The following is a 23,332-nucleotide window of genomic DNA, read 5'->3' as shown; positions in this document are numbered from 1 at the left end:
CCAATAATGAACCATTTATATTGGTATTATTAATGTTGTGTATTCTCGCCGACGGAACCAAATTGCCGCTGTACATTGTTCTCAAGCGAAAGACACTTCCTAAAAATGTACCCGCTGGTGTTACTGTCAGATCTCAGAACTCCGGCTGGATGGACGGTTCACTTGTGGAAGACTGGGTATAAGTGTGTCTGGCAACGTCGCCCTGGTGCGTTATTGGGACAAAAGAGCTTGCTTGTTCTCGACAGTTACCGCGGCCACACAAGATGCTGTGAAGAAACATATCAAGGGTGGGAAAACCAACCTAGCAATCATTCCGGGCGGGGTGACGTCTATGCTACAGCCGCTGGATATCTGCGCGAACTATCCATTTAAAGCAGCCTTGAAACAGCTCTATACAGAATGGATGGCGGCTGATAATCACACACAGACGCCAACTGGTCGCATTCAGCGCCCGGAAGTTCAGCTGCTGTGTTCGTGGATTTTGACGGCATGGAATCATATCCCTGAAGACCTCACACGGAAGAGCTTCAGGAAATGTAGCATTTCTAATGCTATGGGTGGCAGCAATGACGACATTTTGTGGGAAGGTGATGGTGTTGAAAGTTCTGAAGTTGGTACTGATGATGAACTCTTTGGATGTCGTTCTGGTAATATTTGTTTACTTTTATTTCTATTTTCTAATCATTTGATTTGTTTTATTAAGGATTGTAAATAATTTTGCCTTCACTTTTTTTTAAAGAATGTTGTTCTTTCAAAATAAGGGTGCGGGTCTTATTCGGTGGCGGGTGGTATTCGAGATTATACGGTACTCGTGACTCCAAATTTTGTTTTTTAAGAACTCCTTTGAAATGGGCGTCAACTCTCTCATACCTGTCACATAAATTGTATTTAGCCCTTTTGGCATTTTTGGGGTCACGTACCAGAAGATCAGGGGCGTAACGTTAGGGCCTGCAATGCAGGCGGACCCGAGCATTTAAGGGGCCCCAAAGAGTGTTTGTAAAAAAAGATTAAAATAATAATATATCTAGCCTAGTGTCAAATAGGCCAGTTTTATAGAATCAGTCTAAATACAGTGGAATCTTGATTCTCCATTTTTGGAGGGACCAGGGAAAAAAAAAAAAAAAAAAGTACAACAGAGGAAAACAGAAAATTTGGAAATGAATGAACCATCAACAATTTAGCTAAATATCACAAAAATGAAATGTGTATACAGTAAAACCTCGTTAATTCAAAGTCGTTGGGACTAAAAAATCAGACTTCGAATTATGTGATTTTGAATTAATCGCCAATTCGCAATTCAGAAGTACCAACCCTTGCCGCATCACAAAATATTCTAAGGCCCGTTACTGCGTGCAGTTAACCTTCATTCACAGTTTATACCTTTCAAATGCCATTTAAAAAAAACTATTTCAAAATGTATCCAAGAAGGTGCTTTTACAGTATTCAAGTAATGCACTTGGATATTTAAAGATAAAAATTTCATTGTTCCGTATTGAAATTATTGATGTTAAAAATTAAATAACTGGAGGTTCAACCTATTCAATACTCAAAAGAAAGAAACGTAGCAATCACATTTCTATTTAAATGGGACCGGTTTCGACCTTAGTCTAGGTCATCATCAGCCATAAAAAACATGTAAAATGTTTAAGAATGTTGGAGGTCAGTTTTTCACTGTTAGGCACAAAGACACGACATCACATTCTGTTCTGCACAAAGTCACAACATTAACAATCAACTTGCGAAGATCAAAAAGGCTTGAATTCGCAGACGAACAGATCTGTAGATGAAAGCCACCAGCTCCCGGTGACTACGTGGCACACTCAAGGTCACGCGCTGCGGCCAAACACTAAAGCAGAGTGGAGAACGTTTCGAAGGTCCAGAACCTGTCACGGCTGCGGGAAGCCAAGTACGTATATAAAAATGTACGATGCCAATTAGTATAACCGAACGAGCACCCGTACTCCAGCTAAGATCTTGGTAAACAGTTGATTTGAAAAAACAATTGTAGAGAGAAGAAAAAAATGTAGTAAAAAGCGCAATATCGGAAAACAAATGAAAACTTATATGCACAGTGCGCTATTTTAAAAAAAAATTTTTAGGTTATGATTGAAGTAGTCGAAGTTGGCGCAAGACAAAAATTTTTGAAAGAGGAGAATAAATTAAACGAGGAAGAGTGATAGTGAAATAAGAGAAAGAATAAAAGAAATTGAAGTTAGATGGTAATGAGGAAAGATAAGATAGGGAAATGAAGGAGGGGTAGTTTAAGGTGGGTTAGGAGGGTGGGTTATTGAAGGTAGAAAATGTGGGTGGGAACTATGTAAGACATGGAAAATAGAATTGGGGTTTTGGAATTTGGAATTTTTGAGAAGAAGAATTAGGAAGTCAAAAAGGATATTGGGTTTTTCAGAAATGTCGTTTAAATTGAAATTAGGGTTGAAGTACTGGTCAAGGTGGATAAAGCAATTTTCAGTAATGTTTAAGAGGGGGCCTTTGTTAATGATTTTAAGTATGTTTATGTCATTGTCAATACTATTACTAGACATCCTTCTTCTTTATCTTACAAAATTTTCAGAAAACCAACCCAAACAGCAACTACAATAAGACAAGATTCTTCGCACCCCCAAGCTCATAAACGTGCTACTTATAACAGCTTAATTTTTCGTGCCTTCAACACCCCTATGTCCAAAAAAGATTTAAATAATGAATTAAACACCATCCCCAACATTGCTAAATTTAATGGCTTTAACAACTCCTTCATTAACCGCATCACCAACAAATTCAAACACCGTCCAAAAACCACTTTATCTAAAGACACAATAAAACCAACTGCTTTTTCCACCTTCACTTTTACTCAGGATGCTTATAAAATAACTAATATCTTTAAAAAACATAATATGAAAATTTCTTTTAGAACTAACAATAGAAGTCTTGATATCTTACACAACTCTAAATCTCTAAATAAGTCTAATGCCTTTTCTAAATCTGGTGTATACAGATTTAAATGTAACAACTGCAGTTCCTCCTACGTCGGACAAACTGGCCGCAACTTCAATATTAGGTACTCTGAACATGTCAACGCCATTAAATACAACAGATTCTCTGCCATAGGACAGCACATACAAGACTCCAAACATAATTTCACCAGTATTGACAATGACATAAACATACTTAAAATCATTAACAAAGGCCCCCTCTTAAACATTACTGAAAATTGCTTTATCCACCTTGACCAGTACTTCAACCCTAATTTCAATTTAAACGACATTTCTGAAAAACCCAATATCCTTTTTGACTTCCTAATTCTTCTTCTCAAAAATTCCAAATTCCAAAACCCCAATTCTATTTTCCATGTCTTACATAGTTCCCACCCACATTTTCTACCTCCAATAACCCACCCTCCTAACCCACCTTAAACTACCCCTCCTTCATTTCCCTATCTTATCTTTCCTCATTACCATCTAACTTCAATTTCTTTTATTCTTTCTCTTATTTCACTATCACTCTTCCTCGTTTAATTTATTCTCCTCTTTCAAAAATTTTTGTCTTGCGCCAACTTCGACTACTTCAATCATAACCTAAAAATTTTTTTTTTAAATAGCGCACTGTGCATATAAGTTTTCATTTGTTTTCCGATATTGCGCTTTTTACTACATTTTTTTCTTCTCTCTACAATTGTTTTTTCAAATCAACTGTTTACCAAGATCTTAGCTGGAGTACGGGTGCTCGTTCGGTTATACTAATTGGCATCGTACATTTTTATATACGTACTTGGCTTCCCGCAGCCGTGACAGGTTCTGGACCTTCGAAACGTTCTCCACTCTGCTTTGGTGTTTGGCCGCAGCGCGTGACCTTGAGTGTGCCACGTAGTCACCGGGAGCTGGTGGCTTTCATCTACAGATCTGTTCGTCTGCGAATTCAAGCCTTTTTGATCTTCGCAAGTTGATTGTTAATGTTGTGACTTTGTGCAGAACAGAATGTGATGTCGTGTCTTTGTGCCTAACAGTGAAAAACTGACCTCCAACATTCTTAAACATTTTACATGTTTTTTATGGCTGATGATGACCTAGACTAAGGTCGAAACCGGTCCCATTTAAATAGAAATGTGATTGCTACGTTTCTTTCTTTTGAGTATTGAATAGGTTGAACCTCCAGTTATTTAATTTTTAGCACTTGGATATCTCGCTGGTAAACATAACCTCACGCAACGGAAAAGAAGCACGATTCAGAGACGACGAGAAATCTATGCTGGCTCCCATGTGCAAGTGCTTTATTCAATGGATTCATTTTAGATGCCTTGTATTTACACAGAAAATACCTGATGCCCTTAAATCGAACTTTCCTATGACTCTATCCTTGTACGACTAGGGTTTCAAAAAGGGACACAGTATGGTCACTGCCCTGCTGAAAGTTACAGATGACATGAGACGTGCTAAGGACGAAAGGCAGGTGACGTTACTTACACTTCTTGATTTTAGCAGCACTTTTGACACAGTAAATATAGACGTACTGGTTGCTAAATTGAAATCGCTTCACCTTGGACAGACAGCTCTAGAATTCCTTCTCTCATATCTTACGGAATGAAAACGCGTAATTCTTCAGAATAGGTCATCCGAATGGGTAATGGAATATTCAGGAGTACCACAAGGCTCTGTATTTGGACCACTTCTCTTTGTTACCTATATTAACGATATATCGACACGGTTAAGACACTGTAAATACCACTTGTATGCTGACGATCTACAGATCTATTATCATTCCAAAATTTCAGACATCAATCAAGCAATAGGTTATATGAACTCTGACTTAAATAATATCTGTGCATACGCTCATGAAAACTGTATTTTAATCAATCCATCAAAATCTAAAGCTATTATTGTTGGGCAGATGAAACAACTCAGTGCGGCAAAAAACAAAAACATTCCTCCACTAACTTTATCTGGTAAAATTATTCCGTACGAAAACTCAATAAGAAATCTTCGTGTAATTATAAACGAGAATCTTAACTGGGGAGAGCACATTACAAATATCTGTAGAAAAATGTATGCGTCCCTTCACCCACTAAAATATCAAAATATGCTGCCACTAAACATGAGAATTAGGCTTATAAATACTCTTATCCTCCCTATATTTTCCTACTGTGACGTAGTACTAATTGATGCCACGAGAGAACAACTAAACCGATTACAACGTGCTATGAACTCATGCATTAGATTTATATTTTTCTTGCGCTATGATGTTCATGTTACCCCTTATTATCGACAACTTTCCCTTCTAAAATTTGAACAATATAGAAACCTCCACGTGGCAGTATTAATCTTTCGAGTATTAAAAGAGAATATTACCTACTACTTCACAACTCAATTTCCTATCCTCTTTTCACCAGCATAACACACGCTCCAGCAGTACACTTGCTAACCCTCTCAGCAGGTCAGCAGCATTTAGCCGTTCCTTTGTTGCAAATGGAGCTAGAATATGGAATTCTCTCCCCCACAACATTAGAGCCATAAAATCCTTAAATTCCTTCAAGTTGTAATGGCGTGAGTATCTCCTCGATGTGTGCAGCCAGGCTGAATGAATCTGGTAGAATGAATGTGTGTATGAATGTACGTTTACTGTGCTTATGGTATTTTGTGTCATTCAACTTGTAATTTGTAACGATAGTTTTAAGACATGACTAAAAATATTTATAGAGTTTATGTTATTTTGTTTCATAGTTTGTAATGGTAGTTTTAAGATAAGATTATGAATATTGCTCTCAGATGTACAATGTTAATGAAGTGTGGTTAAGTGTAAGAGAGCATCATGAGTCCTAACTTCGCCACTACAAATAAAGGCAAATATAATATAATAATATAAATGACCACAGACGCCGTTTTTAATCCATCGCTTACTATCAAGACAGCACTTTCACAGGACAGATACGGAGCTCGATTGTGAGCGACTTCCTGTAGCCAACCATCTCAATTCTCGCAAAGTACGATATCTCGCGAGATTAGCTATTTGCGCACGCAGCATGCCAGCAACACTTGTGAAACATATGATGATCGAGCATCCGCAGCAGCAGCTTTCATATTTAAAGCATATTTACCTATATTCTTTGATTTACCGCATTTCATTACCTTACATTTCGCGTTTACCTGCCCCTGTAAATGTAATGAGAAAAAAAATCGATCTTGCTTTCTAGAACACAACTAAAACACAATAAGACCTGAATGCCCGTTTACATGTGGTACATTGAGTACGGTAACCGTATTCAAATCTATTTCAATACTCCATGTAAATGTAGTAAATATTTACGAGAATGAACGGCTTGAATATGACCCGCACCCAAGATTTAGAACCAACATTTTGGGGAGAAAAGTGCGGGTGGTATTCGGGATTATACGCTATTTGAGCACCTTCAAATACCACCGGACTGAGTCAGGATAGAACTGCCAAGTTGGGGTCAGAAGGCCAGCGCCTCAACAGTCTGAGCCACTTAGCCCAGCTGGGAAGTATCATAGGGGAAAGTGGAAGAAACGATAAGGAAATAATGAAATGTGGAAAACAAGCACGAGCGTTCCTGAAGAGTGACAGGAGCCTGGTTTGGAGCAAGGATATCACTCAGAGAAGAAAGAGTGATATACAGGGCGTACTATGTACCTATTCTGATATATGCAGCAGAAACTTGGGTAATGAGGTAGAGAGCTGTGATTAGGATACAGGCAAGTGAAAAGAAATTTCTGAGAAGCAGGATACGATGAGAAGTGAAAAGGTTAGAGATATAGAAAAAAAAAGAGCTACTGCAGAACAGGATAGAGGCATCTAGACTTAAATTGTATGAACACATGAAGAGAATGCCAGAGTAAAGGACACCCAGGAGGATGCACAGAATTGAAATATCAGGAAAACGACCAAGGGGAAGACCAAGAGACAGGTGAATAGAAGGAGTGGAAGAGTGTGTACAGAGAAGAGGTGAGGACTGGACAAGACTGCAGAGGGAGAAGTGGTGGGAAGACAACAGGCTTATGTTCTAAGCAAACCTGGCCAACAGCTGGAAACTGCACATGATGAGGAAACTGTTAAAAATCAATTATTTGAAATCTGAATTAACAAGCCAGAATTGGTAACTTAGCAATGATCGATTTTTAGGCAAACATTACAGATCTATAGTGGACCCTAAACTCCTAACAATACAATGATATTCCACGTAACAACGTAATGTCAACCTCGCACTGTAAATAGGTTAAACCTCCATAAAATAAATTTCATGGCATTATTCCCTAGCGCCGCGGTATGGCAATTCCGCCCTTGCATTTTTAGTGCACATACCTCACAATTTCATCTTCGGCTACTTTAAAGCGTCCATGTTGCGGACCACTGAAACCGTTTTCGTGCAGCACGCATTTTTAATGCTATCTTTGTCTTAGCGCTAACGCCGAATATTGGCTTTAGTTTGGCCTATATTTTCGAGTGTTAAATAAAAACTTAAAATTGGCATCATAATACCGACGTGAACCCACTGAAAATTTGCTGGCAATACCTTTTCCACAAACTTCACAATACGACGATCCATCGCAAAAATATTCTTGCTATCTTTAAAACTTAATTTTACTAAGCATCAGGTACAGTAGAAGAGTTATAACTCTGCTACTGAGTAACCATGGCCTTTCTAAAAATTCGAAGGCTCACATTTTTTTATGCCATTCTGCAGATCTGAGGAACAATTCTGTACAGGCTAATAGAATGTCATTCACTCTTCAATATTTCCCGAGATCCAGTGGTGTTACACATAGGTACTGTGACAACCGGTCGCCACAGCTAGCGATGTATAATAAAGATATGATCGTTTACTGACAATGAGTTTTGTGAGTGTGTGCGCGGGGGTGGAAAGAAGTAGTGTGGTTACTGCAGTAGTTGCCAGTGGTTTTCATTACTCTTAGGCCGCGAATGCAAGACGACCCTTGATTTTTCACATGAGATTCTGAGAAAAAAATTGTCGTCTTGGATTTGGAGAAATAAGGTATTACTCCAGAGGTGCTTGTGGCAAACATTTCAGTTTTCTTCTTCAAACGGCGTCACCTAACCTACCCGTACATGTATCATGAAAAACATTTCAAACACATGTAGAGAAATAACTTTCTCGCTAAAATCTACATAGGAATAGCCTTTCCAAAATTGAACTAGACACGAGAAAATATAAACTATCCCCCAAAATCTGTGATGTACTTTGTCCTATCTTGAGGTGTATCACATTCTTACTTAATTTCAGTATGAAACATTAAAATTAAGAGATTGTTTACTTCAGCTTTTATTTTTAACGAGTTAACAACTGCTATCGGCCAAGTTATTTAAGCATCGATTACGAAAACGTGTTATCCTCTTTCATTTTGAATTTTCTTTAGAGAACAGCAGTCAATGGGTATTACTAATCGACTTCAACATCGGCTTCGAATGTCGACGAGAGAGCTCGCAAATGCACATAGCGAGAAAACTATATCGTACCGAAGATGATCGATTGCATTTTGTGGCAAACATTTCAGTTTTCTTCTTCAAACAGCGTCGCCTAACCCAACTTAACCGTACTATATAATGAATACAAATTTCTAGCGCCAGTTGAGAAATATTCTTCTCGCTATAAATTTATATGATAATAGTCTTTATGAAATTTAACAGATGCGAGAACATATAAACTAACTTCTGAAATCAATGATGCACGCATCCATATCTTGAGGTATATTCCATCCTTACGTAATTGCAGTATTTAGCATTAAAATTAAGGTATCGTTTACTCAGCCTTTATTAACGAGTTAACAACTGTTATCGGACATGTTATTTACCCATTTATTACGCAAAACAGTTCTCTTTCATTTTGAATTTTCTTTACGGAACAACAGTTCACGCGTTACTAATCGCCTTCGAATGTTGACGAGAGAACTCGCTAGAGGACAGTGTGAGGAAACAACACCGAAGGTGATCGGCCACATGCAACATAATCGCTGGGGCACATAAATATCGGTAACGGAAAAATCGCTCGCAATAACAGATGGGTCAGTGATAGGGCTCTCACTGTAACCGAAGGATAATCACAATTTAACACAGAAATTTTGAAGGGACAAACAAAAATTGATGTTATAGCGGGGTTCTCGTTACATGCCGTACTCGCTATAGTGGACTTCCACTGTAATTTGTTTATTTTTAACATGTTTGTTTTAGCTATTAACTTTGTCTAAATTATTCAGCTGAAGAAGGCTCAATTAGGGTCGAAACATGTACTAACCGTGAATGTCATATAAATACTGTATTGAATAGATGGATGTCTTTTGCAGTTTCATAAGAAATGTTGCCTAATTACATTGAAATTCGTGCCTTTGCTGGCAGGACCTAGTGTTTACAGTGCACTATGTCTTCTGGTATGGGTAAGAGTAATTGTTACTTTCATTGATCTGTCTCTGTCTTATAGTTACCTTTGACAATATGAAAGTGACTTAGGTATGAGCGATGCTAGTAATGCCATTCCTTCTGCAGCCAGTCCCTGCAATGAATGGTGTGAAAATGTTGCTCATAGGGTCGGTTGGTGCATGCATTTCAGTGGGCTTGGCAGACTGATATGTAATAGCAACTACTGGCTCGGTGAGGAAAGCAACAGGAAACTACCTCACTCCTTATTTCCCTAGTATGCCTCTTCAGTGATGCCTAGGCCATCTATGACAGCTAATGGCAGAGCTGTTGAGGATCCAACCAGCCTTAGGGCTGAAGACTGAATATACACATACATTGAAAGTCAGTAAGGATAGGTCCATGAAGTTTATCATATGTAAACACACTAGTTCTGGAAGAAAATTTCTGCATACATTAATATCACTTACCAGCCATGATTCAATTCCTATTCCTTTCATTACAATATTCCTACAATTTAACACTAATAATTTCTGGTCATCCTTGATTTCCTGCTTCCTATACTGTTCTCAACATTCCCTAGTCCCTCCCATTTCCCTGGATGTAACTCCCTACAATTCTTCTAATCAAACCCCAAAATTATATGTACCATTGCAGTTCATGTGAAGGCCATCTGAACGTAGATCCCCACCTCCTATCCTCTCATTAGGATCTAAAAATCTCACTCCCAATTTCCTACATACCCACCCCATAATCTCATTTAAATCCCCAATCACCCTCCAGTCAGTTTCCCACTGATAATCTCTGCTTCCTTAAACTGCTCCTGTGCTGCCGTAACCAGGCCCCACACTATATTAATACTTATTCCTGCTTGCCTTACGTCGTTGGTACCAACATGGAAAATTATCGCCTTCTCCTTGCCCTCCTACTTCCCTTCTACTCTCCATCACAAAATACTTCCCTCTGAAACACTTAAGAAGACATACCTTTCCAATGGAATACACAGGCACCTAATGTGCAAGCACGCAGCTGAACATTACACACTTCACTATCCCCTCCAGTTTCACCATAACATTTATCAAGTAACCTAAATCAAAATTTAGATGGCCATGGCCATCACCCAAGTCATAACTGTTCTTCAAACACAAAGAAATACACTCATCGGACAGCAGTATTTTTCAAATTCCTCAAAGATTGGTTGTCACAGCACCAAAATTCAAATTGCTCAATAAAAACGTAAGTCTATAGATGAAGTCAATATATCCAACAAAAGGAAGAGGAAACAATATATTAACCCAAGATTGCAGGTTCAAATCCAGAAAAGTTAAATGGATTTTTTCAATGTGGAAAATAGTCTTTCCGACACTTCACATTGAATGATGTCAGTATTTACAAGACCTCTGGCAACACATTTGGCGTTTACCCAACAAAAAAATTTCATTGCCCAACAGAGATCTGGTGTACTCTACCATAGAGTAAAACAGATCAAAATTGATGTGCAGGCAGCCTAAATGATATCAAACTGAACACCCCACATGGTAGCCGAGCCATAAAATTCTATTACAGTATTATCAACTCTTAACACAAGTGTTAGTGACATTATTGAGATTCTTTTCAGATTCGAGAGAATCAAGGTGCACTAGCTCAGTAGGTCTACACTGTTGCCACAAACTTCTGATTTTCAATTTACTTTTTCCTTCAATATTTTTAATCTATAGCATAAAACTTTACATCCTCAGTAACAGTAACTCACTTGTAAATGTGCACTTGCTAAGATGATTGGAATCGCTCTGCAACCAGTTGACCAGAGAAGGTATGTGGAAGAGTGCCTGTAACACATGCACACAATGTCACAATGTATGTGAACCACTGGACTGTTTCATGAACCACTAACCTCAGATAAGCCCTATCTCACTTACCTGAAGGGTAGCATTTAAGTAGCAGGTGTTGCCAACATTCAGCATCCCTGAACCCACTGGATAATTACCGCGCCATCCAAGCTGAACTCTCTCAGCAGGGAACAGGATCACTTTTGGGGTGGGTAGAACTGAGTCCGGTTCTGGCCGCATGTCAGGTGAGTTTGCTGCAAATCACAGCCAGAGGATAGTTTAATAGCCACAAAACACAGATCTTCCACACAGACTACATAACACAGAACTAGATATATCATATCAACTTAAAAAAAATTATACACCAGAGAGGCCAACCGAAATAGTATTAAAATTATTTTGTATGAAAACAACATAAAATTGTCATGAATTCTGTATTACAAAATCGAAGAAAATTATGCCATACAATACAACAAAATTAACTGGGTTTCATACCACTTTGTTGCATAGAAATTCTTAAAATATAGCATACCACAAATATCAGTGTCTAAGGTCCATCTCAAATAGGACGCCGTTTCCACAATGGTCATTTTCATAAAGTGAAAACATTTTTGCCTAGCACAAGTGACAATTAATGCAATGAAGTTCTCCACAGAGCCGTTTCCACAACGGTCATTTTCATAAGGTGAAAACATTTTTGCCTAGCACAAGTGACAATTAATGCAACGAAGTTCTCCACAGAGCACAGTGCACTGAGCAGGTAGATTAATGCGATAACTTAAGAGCCGATTGGTTGGACACTTCTAGGTAGCCCTCTAAATCCAAAACCCTTCCCATCTGACATGGACTGTAGTTTTCACTCTACACAAGAGTTCCTTTTGGGGAAAGATGTGAACCTGCTGGCTGATTTGTTACAGTGGAAGACATTTCTTTTCAGTTTCGACTTAGCTAATCTGTAAGTAATAAGTTTGGGCATAGGCGCAGCATGCTGCTTGACATAGCATAGGTAAATGTAATGCGACATGTTCAGTGCTGACAAGTCTCATCATTCTTCCCTATCATTCCCAGAGTCTTATTGCATGACTGTCACAATTTCCTCATCTGCATTTGTTTTAAAGGATTCATTACCCATCCACTTAATTTCATTTCAACTTCAATCACTAATGATCTGCATTTAGGGCAGTCGCCCAGGTGGCAGATTCCCTATCTGTTGTTCTTCTAGACTTTTCTTAAATGATTGCAAAGAAAGTGAAATTTTATTGAACATCTCCCTTGGTAAGTTATTCCAATCCCAAACTCCCTTCCCATAAACAAATATTTACCCAATTTGTCCTCTTGAATTCCAGCTTATCTTCATATTGTGGTCTTTCCTGTCCGGCTCCAAGGCTAAATGGTTAGCGTGCTGGCCTCTGGTCTCAGCGGTCCCGGGCTCGATTCCCGGCAGGGTCCGGAATTTTAACTATCTTTCGTTAATTTCTCTGGCACGTGTATGTCTTGTCTTCATAATCATTTCATCCTCATCACGATGTGCAGGTCGCCTACAGGAGTCAAATAGAAAGACTTGCACCTGGCGAGCCTAACATGTCTTCGGACACCCCCGGCACTAAGAGCCATATGCCATTTCATTTCATTTGTGGTCTTTCCTTTTTTTAAAGACACCACTCAAACTTCATACCACTTAGTCGAGCAGCTTGTCTCCTTTCTCCCAAGTCTTCCCAGCCCAAACTTTGCAACATTTTGGTAACGCTACTCATTTGTCGGAAATCACCCAGAACAAATCGAGCTGCTTTTCTTTGGATTTTATCCCTTCTTGAATCAAGTAATCCCTGCGGGGGCCACATACACTGGAACCATACTCTAGTTGGGGTCTTATCAGAGACTTATATGCCCTCTCCTTTACATTCAACTTCCTTCCCCAAACCTGGAAGTTAGTTTATTAGGTTGAAGAAGATCAATGCTTCTGTGTTCTGGACATTCTATGGACACATTCTACCTATTATTTCCTCTGTCTGATTGATATGAATAATGAACTTCACTTTGGGATTATATCTATACAAATTCTTGCTTCTTGTCCTTAGTAGTAAAATGTTCTTTCCCTTGTTTCCATCCACTCAATCTTACATAGCGTAACGATGGAGTATCATTCTCCTTCATGGATTTCATAAGTTCACGAAGCTCAATTTGCTGGCTGTGAGACTTTCATTACCGTTAGTTCCCTTCACTATAGAGCAGTGCTTGGTAAAAATATTCATGCTTATCTCAAATCGCATAACTGATGCTTTTAAAACCTGCAATCACAGAGACAGTAGCAACAGCCTGTCAGAAACCTTTTACTCTAATATTGATTTTAAACATCTTTTAAAGATTAATAGTTCAGAGATTCATTAATATATCTGTCAAGTCTTCATTCCACATGTTGGTTAGATATTCGAAAAGCACCACCAAAAGTTATACGATTATAAATAAAACCATAAAAAACAATACAAGTCAAGATGATTGAGGTAGCTTGCATTGCTTTCCTCAGAATTAAAAAATGAATTGTATTGTAACCCAATATTCTTCCCACTACAAAGGCAACTTCAACAATGCTGAGAGCACACCATCTTCCCTCTCACTCTCTCTTAGCTCTGCTGTTCTAACGACTGGTGCGCTGATGGACGGTGGATTCACTTGGCTGCATATATAACGAATGCAATGAGGGCAAACATTACTGTTAATGCCCCTTAATTACCCCCCCGGTAGTTACTGATAGTAACAGATTAAATTCTGGTTCATCGGAAAGCACTTGTTATGGATGAGGTAAGATTAGAGTTCAGTTAGGTAATACTGCGACCTTAATGCTTGTTAAGGCTTGATTAGGGGCAAGATATCACTCACGCAGGGATTATCGCCATTTGTTGGCAGTCCTGACAACGCTCCTTGATGCCTGGGTGGAGTGGAGACAGCGTGTGATGTTACAGTGCCAATTATCTTACAATTTTGTCACCAGAAGGAAGGAAAATGTTGTTCTCAATACATTTATACTTTATTTTGAACATATTTTCACTTACTGTACCTTGCAAAAATGCATAGTATGTGACTGTCTTGTTTCCTCCAACCAACAAAATCACACATCTGTGACCAATTGACATCACAAAAAAGAAAGAATCAGCAGAAATTTATAGACGCAGCGAGACAGAAAAGCCTACTGTTTTGCCTCTTAAAACAATGATCACTGCCAAAATAAATGACCCAAAGTAGACTATTGCTGAAAGCATAATGTTTAAAACAAAAATATGCAATTACATCATTTCTATAAAATGTCATGAAATGTATTAGGGAAAGGAGTCCTACATAAATTATTCTACCCGGTTCTTTACAAGTTATTCCTTGTATCTACCAGAAAAATGTCTTCCTTATACAAGCAGTGAAAACAATAACTAAAAGATGTGCTGCGTTGCCATAGTTACCTCCAACCACAGTATATCATCCTTTACGACAGGCTGAGTGTTTAATAAAACATGTCGGCCTAGGAATGTCCGGCCCCACGGTGTAGGGGGCAGCGCGTCCGCCTAACACACGGTGGCCCCGGGTTCGATTCCCGGCCGGGTCAGAGGTTTTTAATTGTAAATGATTAATATCCCTAGCCTGGGGACTGCGTGTTTGTGTTGTCCTTAACGTTCCTTTCCTCACATTTAACACTTTACACTTTCGCAATTTCCACAAACACGCAGGTTCTAAACATCTGGCGCAAGTGGAGGCAGAAGATCTTTCTAGGTCAACGCCCCAAACAAATAGCATGTTTTTAAAAAGGAAAAAAAAAAAAAAAGGCCTAGGAATAACGGAATTCAATAAACTTTGAAATGATTGTAAGCTTGTTGATAATTTCACCATTTAAGTAAGAAGACGTCACTGCCAATAAATATTAGATCTCAATAATCAGTAACAAAATAATCAGCTGCTGGCAACATCAACAAATGCACATCATATAAAAAATTGCAGTAATGCCATAACTTACATCCATCAGTCTGTCACTGACAAGAAAGTTACGTTATTATTCAGAATATATTGATAAGCGTTTTATTTAATGCCAATTGTTAACTGTATACTCCAAGAAAAAGCCATCATAGGAAGATGAAACTTCATCGGAAAAAAGAAATCACAACTGGTCAGAATATGATTTTTTTTTTTTAAACTGCTATATCTTCTGTGAAAGTGAATTTCTCCTTTGAGACCCTCCAAACAGTATTTGCACTTACTCCCATGGCCCTGGCAGTACATTATTGAACAACGTTCAATAGGAAATTGTTTTAACTAGCCACTGATTAAATAACAAAAATAAACTAACAATAAAAATAATATTCGGAGGACAAACATGTACTGTAATTTAAAGCAGCAACAGCTAACATAGTACGACTCTGCACGATACCATGTGATGATAGCATCTCTGGGGTCGTCGTGGCAACAGACCATTTTCGAGCAGCGTTGATCAACTTTTTCTCGCGGTTACCGCCAAACATCAGACTCCAACTCTCATGGGCCCTGCTTTAGAATAAATGTTTGATTTGATGTCATATTTAGGGCAACTTATCGCATAAAACAGAACAGGTGGAGTGAATTAAAACTGATGAACGCTAAAACTCTGTGGCTAGCTTGTACCATAGATCATAGCCATACATACTTTTTTAGAGTGAAGTTAATATTTGAAATTCTGATCTTGCATCCTCATCTCTGATAACAGATGAAATTCCTAATTGAAACCTACCCTTTTAAACAACATCCAGGATTGTTATTATTATTATCATTTTTTTTTTTTTAATTCTACTCAAACCTGTACTCAAATTCCAGTAATAGACCTTACATCTAGAACAAACCAACAACAATGAGATACAAAGTAAACAGCCAACAGGATGAAATTGGAAGATGATTTCAGAAGGAAAGAAAAATAAACAATCACAAATAATGGAAAGATCTCACTCAATGACTAATCGAGTGATGAAACACAAAGTAGTATCTACTGACCTTATGCCAACATATCCAGCCAAGGTTACAAGAATGAATCATATCCACGAAATTCCTCTGAAATTTTTGTCCCAAATGGAGCACAATAATTGCTTTCACACAAATTTACTGTAAAATTTGCAGTAAATTAATAAATACCGGTATTACTAGAGAAATATAGATACATAACTGCAGTGACTATTTCACTGTAGACTCCACTCTCTTCTGTGGCATTCCGCTTCATTGTACCGTCTTTTGTTTCCTTCCTGAAGCCCAGGGCTAGCACCGACGAATGGAAGTGCTATGTCAGTGAATTCTCAATATCTCTGTCCATCATGACTAGCGCGGGCAGTTCTAACGGAAAAATGGAGGTGAAAAGTATACTGTAATTAACACACACACAAAATTTTTGTTGAAAGAAAAATAGTATGATCCCTGGACCAATATTAATTAATTAATGAGTTATAGGCACAAGTCAACAACTCGCCCCACCAAGTAACATGAAGCAAAGCAAAGGAGTTCAAAGAAGTTAAGTGAGCAAGGGCAGAACACACAAAAGTGTTAAATGAACAAAAGACGCACTGAAGCGTAGTGATGTAGTAGAATTCATAGTCGCAATGTACAAAGTAATCATAATTTTACCTTCCGCAGCCCAGCACTCGCTACATTCAGCTGCGCGCTGTACGACTGTCGTTTGTTTGCACGTTCGAGTGGAATGTTGCCGAGAGGCGATCAGGGCTACCAACCTCTGTACTTAGGAACTAATGAGTGGTACATACTGTTACTGTTGCCGGTGGTGATTATTGTTTAGGATTCTTGCCATGGACAAGACCATTGGTCTGGACAGTTAGGATTCTTGCCGTGGACAAGACCATTGGTCTGGATGGTTAGAAGCCGCGAAGCGGCGTTAGGAACCTTGTTTTGTGCGGAAACACGATTGGTCTAGACGCTTAGGATTCTTGCCATGGACAAGAGCATTGGTCTGGACAGTTAGGATTCTTGACGTGGACAAGACCATTGGTCTGGACAGTTAGGATTCTTGACGTGGGCAAGACCACTGGTCTGGACAGTTAGAAGCCGCGAAGCGGCGTTAGGCACCTAGTTTTGTGAGGAAACACGATTGGTCTAGACGGTCAGGATTCTTGCCGTGGACAAGACCATTGGTCTGGATAGTTAGGATTCTTGCCGTGGACAAGACCATTGGTCTGGACGGTTAGAAGCCGTGAAGCGGCGTTAGACACCTAGTTTCGTGAGGAAACACGATTGGTCTAGACGGTTAGGATTCTTGCCGTGGACAAGACCATTGGTCTGGATGGTTAGAAGCCACGAATCGGCGTTAGGCACCCGGTTTCGTGAGGAAACACGATTGGGCTGGACGGTTAGGATTCTTACAAGGACAAGACCATTGGTCTGGACAGTTAGGATTCTTGCCGTGGACAAGACCATTGGTCTGGACAGTCAGAAGACGTGAAGCGGCCTTAGGCACCTAGTTTTGTGAGGAAACACAATTGGTCTCTTTTCTTTGTGCATTTATTTAGCCGGGGTGGGTAACACAATGTACCTATCAGCGTTGATGGCAATGACGTCACATTCCGTTCACGTTAACCAATGAGAATGCGAGTAGTTACGCTAGCCATGGCCAATGGTGGCTGCTGCTCTTATTAGGTTATAAAAGTAAATATACTTCTGGGGGCGGGATAGTGGGTTCCTGGACATCGCAATGAACACATCTCTCCTCTACAAGGTATTCCAAGTAAGATTTGCATTATTTTAGCTTCCTTATAATGTTATAAACTCTGGGCTGCGGAAGGAGAAATTTTGCCGCCAAGTATGTATGTAGGCCTATATATTTCTCTAGTATATTGGTATTTATTCATTTACCGCTAATTTTAAATCATAATTTGCATAAACGCAATTATCTTTCTTTTCGGTATAAGTCCAGGATCCGCCGGCACAGGCGAGCACGGGCTCCGCGGCTGCTGCTCGTGCGTTTATATGACGTCATGTATGACGTGTTTAGCGAGTTGATGTTTGCAAACATGGCGGATAATTCGAAGGAACGTGTAGCAGCCGCTAAGTGTATGAATTAATGGTCTGGTATATTTAGTTGTTTGAGACTGCGTAACACAATTCACAGCCACTAGATTGGCACTAGATTGGGTTAAAATTGACTAGTTGGATAGCAAAATAGATATTAACGGCGCGATATGATGGGGCTGACTTGATTTCGCGAAAACTTTACGAATATTAAGTACGTCCGGCAAGTAGGAAAAGCACTGATCTGGTTTGGTTAAGTCTGGCTAGTGGCAAAACCATTGGTCTAGAGACAAGCAAAAGGGGGTCGGTGGGCATAAGCCCCCATGTTAGGGCCGCGAAGCGGCCAACAGCCCCTAGCATCCTTTACGAAAGCAATTGTGATTCACCGAAAAACACTTTTATTTGCTAGTTGCTTACGTCGCACTGACACAGATAGGTGGGAATGGGAAGGAAGTGGCCGTGGCCTTAATTAAGGTACAGCCCCAGCATTTGCCTGGTGTGAAAATGGGAAACCACGGAAAACCATATTCAAGGCTGCCGACAGCATTACTAATTTAGCGCGGTGATCTACCGAAAACCACTGTAATTGACACGTTAGGTTAGGTTTGGTTAGGTGCGACAGCATTACTAATTTAGCGGGGTGATCCACCGAAATCCACTGATAGTAACAGTTTAGGTTGTGATCCACCGAAAACCACTGTTAGTGACACGTTAGGTTAGGTTTGGTTAGGTGCGACAGCATTACTAATTTAGCGGGGTGATCCACCAAAATCCACTGATAGTGACAGGTTAGGTTGTGATCCACCGAAAACCACTGATAGTGACAGGTTAGGTTGTGATCCACCGAAAACCACTGGTAGTGACACGTTAGGTTAGGTTTGGTTAGGTGCGACAGCATTACTAATTTAGCGGGGTGATCCACCGAAAACCACTGATAGTGACAGATTAGGTTGTGATCCACCGAAAACCACTGATAGTGACAGGTTAGGTTGCGATCCACCGAAAACCACTCATAGTGACAGGTTAGGTTTGGTGCGACAGCAGTACTAATTTAGCGGGGTGATCCACTGAAAACCACTGATAGTGACAGGTTAGGTTGTGATCCACCGAAAAGCACTGGTAGTGACACGTTAGGTTAGGTTTGGTTAGGTACGACAGCATTACTAATTTAGCGGGGTGATCCACCGAAAACCAAAGCTAGTGACAGGTTAGGTTAGGTTTGGTTAGGTGTGAAAGCATTACTAATTTAGCGGGGTGATCCACCGAAAACCACTGATAGTGACACGTTCGGTTAGGTGCGACAGCATTACTAATTTAGCGGGGTGATCCACCGAAAACCACTGGTAGTGACAGGTTAGGTTGTGATCCACCGAAAACCACTGGTAGTGACAGGTTAGGTTGCGATCCACCGAAAACAACTCATAGTGACAGGTTAGGTTTGGTTAGGTGCGACAGCATTACTAATTTAGCGGGGTGATCCACCGAAAACCACTGATAGTGACACGTTCGGTTAGGTTTGGTTAGGTGTGACAGCATTACTAATTTAGCGGGATGATCCACCGAAAACCACTGGTAGTGACAGGTTAGGTTGTGATCCACCGTAAACCACTGGTAGTGTCAGGTTAGGTTGTGATCCACCAAAAACCACTGATAGTGACAGGTTAGGTTGTGATCGACCGAAAACCACTGGTAGTGACATGTTAGGTTAGGTTCGGTTAGGTGCGACAGCATTGCTAATTGAGCGACTGTTGTTGAAAGTACACTTTTGGTGATGACATCGCGAATAGGAAAGCAACACTATACACACGAGTATATTGCAACCACTGAGACAGGATATGAATTTATGGGTACTCACCAAAAGTTGGCACAGGAGTAGACAGAAGATGGACTTCTTGTGTTTGCGTAGATGTACTCCCTATTAAAATAATAATTACTAGTATGGATGCAGCACTGAACGGGAGTTTTAATTGTTTTGGCTAGTTGTACTTCGTCTTAAGACAATAATCACGACTATCACAGAGCTGAACACACGACTCGACTGTTTATCTCTAGTTATACTTCCTCTTAAAACTATAATCACGACTATGACAGAGCTGGACACACAACTCGATTGTTTTCGTCTTGTTGTAGGCCTACTTCCTCTTAAGGTAGCAATCAAGACTATAACATAGCTGGACACACGACTGGTTTGTTTTCGACTACTTGTACTCCCTCTTCAAACAATAATCACACTGCTGGTAATGAAACTCGTGATTTGAGTTTGATGTATTTTTGTTCCTCGTAAAAGTGAAGTTGGCGACAGTTCAGAGAGAGACGACAGAGTCATCTTTTGGGGTAAATATTAATTACATTGCAATGCCATCTCTATTACTGGTAATGTAGTATATGTATCTATATATACATCGTTTACGCTTCAAATTATCAAGTAACATGTTAGCTGAGTGGATAAGCTGATGGACTACGGAGTTGAAGATCGCTGGTTCAAGACGGCCTGTCGCCAGGAATATATAACAGGTAAGTAAAATTAGATTAGTATGCGAATATATAAGTGAAATAACTACGTGTAAAATAGGTTAAATGGATGCCGGTGAAATACAGGCGGGGGCTGAAAGAAAGTGAAGGGAGAGGAAATACAAGGTGAAAGTTCTTTAGTATCTTTTAAGTTCTCCCCACCCGAAACCCCTCCTACCCAGGAGGTCCCGTAAGTATGTCGTCATAGCTGTGCCGGCGAATTCTGGCCTTGTTCCTTCTTTTCCAACAAAAATTATAATTAAATTTCTTTTCTACGATTCGTTCATGTACCCAGCATCATGACTCTTGTGGAACATAACTGGTGTTGTGAGATCCAAGTAACTGAACATGTTAAAGACTGAATAATCATTTTCTAAAAAATGTCATTAGGTCAACAATGGTGTGTTGTAGTTATTATTAATTCTAATCATTTATCCTAATTTCACTAGCAAATAACTGCATAAGGCAGTTATTAACAGGTTTTCAAAATATCATGTAGCTCATGTGACTACCTCAATCAAGTATGTCAAAAATATTTAACTGAATTGCTTAAAGACATACAAAATATTTCTACATGTGTAATCGCAATATCAATATAGGTCACAACAATGAAATTATAAAACATTTATTCAAAAACATAGTTATGTGGAAACCAGGATATCTTACATTTTCGGAACTTCTAAAACCTATTTCATATAGTCATTCATGCAAACACTTGAAAAATTAGAATATTTCCCACTCATAACACCAAGCTGAAATGTGTAAATCAATTCTTTCGCCATTCACCTCAATCGAAAACTAAAATACCCATTAATCTGGAGATTTATAAGTGTGAACTTCAGCTGAGGTCACTCTGAAGTTAGGAACCCAATATAGCTGTTGTCAGCTTACATAAAAAAGAGAACTGTAGGCCTACATCAAAATGAGGTACTGTACTCATCGCTCAAATATAAATGCTAAGAATGTTGATTCTTTGAAAAAAAAAAAAAACATCACCACCTATCAAGTACCTCCTGGTTAAGCAATAGATTACCCTAAATGGCTATGAACCAGAATTAAGCTACAAAGCCCATACAGATACAGAGCACACAAGATAACGGTGAATATAAGATTAGCTTAGAAGAAAACTAACTAATCGATCACTCACCTACAGCATCAGGCAGCAGCCGAGGGGTTCCAGGACGCCCATTACCAATAGGTGAAGAACTATCCGTATTAAGAGTCAGGTATTTATGCTTCAGGGTGTCCAGGATGGTTGAATTGAAGGTTTCACTCTTCACATACTCAACCTTAGAGGTTAAAACCTGAGAAGCTGAGGAAACTAGACGCTTATCTAAATCTCCTGAAGCGTCTCCAGCTGCCAATGACAGGCGGAGCGCAAGGTTCACAGATTCTCCCACTTTGGCAGGCATAATCTCTCACCATTCATAACTGAAAATAACAATAATTCACTGTATTTCAAAAATGGTTAATATAAATATCAAGAAACTGTCAAGAAATACTTAATTAAAAACAATCATGATAATAAAAATTTGACCATGATCCTCATTATTCCGAGTATTAAGTATTACAAGGAGTCTGTCAAACACTAGTAAATACTACAGAGCGGGAACGTTTAGGTTGGCAACGTCACTTCCATCAGGCCACGAAGAATGAACAGATATCAAAACGAGCTGGATTCAAAAGGATAAGTTTTTAGAAAATGAAATATAGTTACCGAGATAAATCATTCCACTGTTATTTAGGTCACAATAATGCTAGAGGGTGTATAATCACAAGTTGTACAACGTGGGCTATATCATTTCCAACCGGCCACAAAAATGCAGGCTTACACGTGACAGAACGCAAACACACCTAAAAGCATCGAAAAAATATACACTACACAATATTTCCACTTCACATCACATTCTTTCACCAACGCATCTTGCATTTAATCATAAAACATAACATTATTTCCCAACAAACCAACCATGCGTTCCACCAATGTTTTCACGTAAAGAAACGTCGTTCATAGAAACACTGTCTACTAACCTATGTTTATTAAATCGACGGTTACAGGCCTCTATCATATATATTTGTAATTTTATAAATATCACAAGTAAGTCCACAACCTTTTAACACAGCCCGGATCGTGACACATGCCGCCTATCTTTTCCGGAGGACATCGCGAAAAGAGTTGTAGTGCATGTTCAATTTCATGTTTCACCTCAAAAACAGTATTTAACTTCATAAGCCTGACCACTACAACGCAATTTCTAAGTAGGCCTGAGAAATACGTTCGTCTTAAATTAACATCCATCAAAAGACCTTTTATTTTTTAGGTTTGTCTTATTATTACATTCGTTGTCTATTTGATTACATAGTACGTAAAATAGTCAATATGGATACCTTTCTGAGAAAATGGCGCGATTATAAGCCTTCTAGATCGTACCCTCAATGGTAAAATTAATCACTCAGCACTACCCTTAATCACGAGCTGAGGAGAAAATCGGACATTTCGCACGGCTCACTCGATAACCAGATGGAAACACAAAAATGGCTAATGATTTCACAAGAAGAGTTACACATGCAAAGAGGTATGGAAAGGACGGTAGCGA

General features: G+C 39.2%; 1 protein-coding gene across 3 annotated transcripts in view; it reads right to left on the bottom strand.

Annotated features, from left to right (window-relative positions):
• Positions 1 to 23,077, bottom strand: part of scny (scrawny) — a 228,270-nt gene extending 205,193 nt beyond the window's left edge. The window contains exons 1-5 of one of the 3 annotated variants that reach the window (XM_067136030.2): positions 22,767 to 23,077; positions 22,453 to 22,589; positions 21,883 to 22,166; positions 11,298 to 11,461; positions 11,132 to 11,207 (exon numbers count right to left, since the gene is read on the bottom strand). In XM_067136030.2, the coding sequence (XP_066992131.2) occupies positions 11,132 to 11,207; positions 11,298 to 11,461; positions 21,883 to 22,147 (505 nt within the window). In that variant the 5' untranslated portion in view covers positions 22,148 to 22,166; positions 22,453 to 22,589; positions 22,767 to 23,077. The remainder of the gene's footprint in view (positions 1 to 11,131; positions 11,208 to 11,297; positions 11,462 to 21,882; positions 22,167 to 22,452; positions 22,590 to 22,766) is intronic. The other 2 variants (XM_067136028.2, XM_067136029.2) reach the window with 2 other exon arrangements.
• Between the last annotated feature and the right edge of the window lie 255 nt (positions 23,078 to 23,332).

The sequence above is a fragment of the Anabrus simplex genome, chromosome 1 (assembly GCF_040414725.1).
Source record: "Anabrus simplex isolate iqAnaSimp1 chromosome 1, ASM4041472v1, whole genome shotgun sequence".
Classification (NCBI taxonomy): domain Eukaryota; kingdom Metazoa; phylum Arthropoda; class Insecta; order Orthoptera; family Tettigoniidae; genus Anabrus; species Anabrus simplex.
The sequence above is the reverse complement of the archived record's forward strand: the minus strand, read 5'-3'. Positions and strand labels throughout refer to the sequence as shown.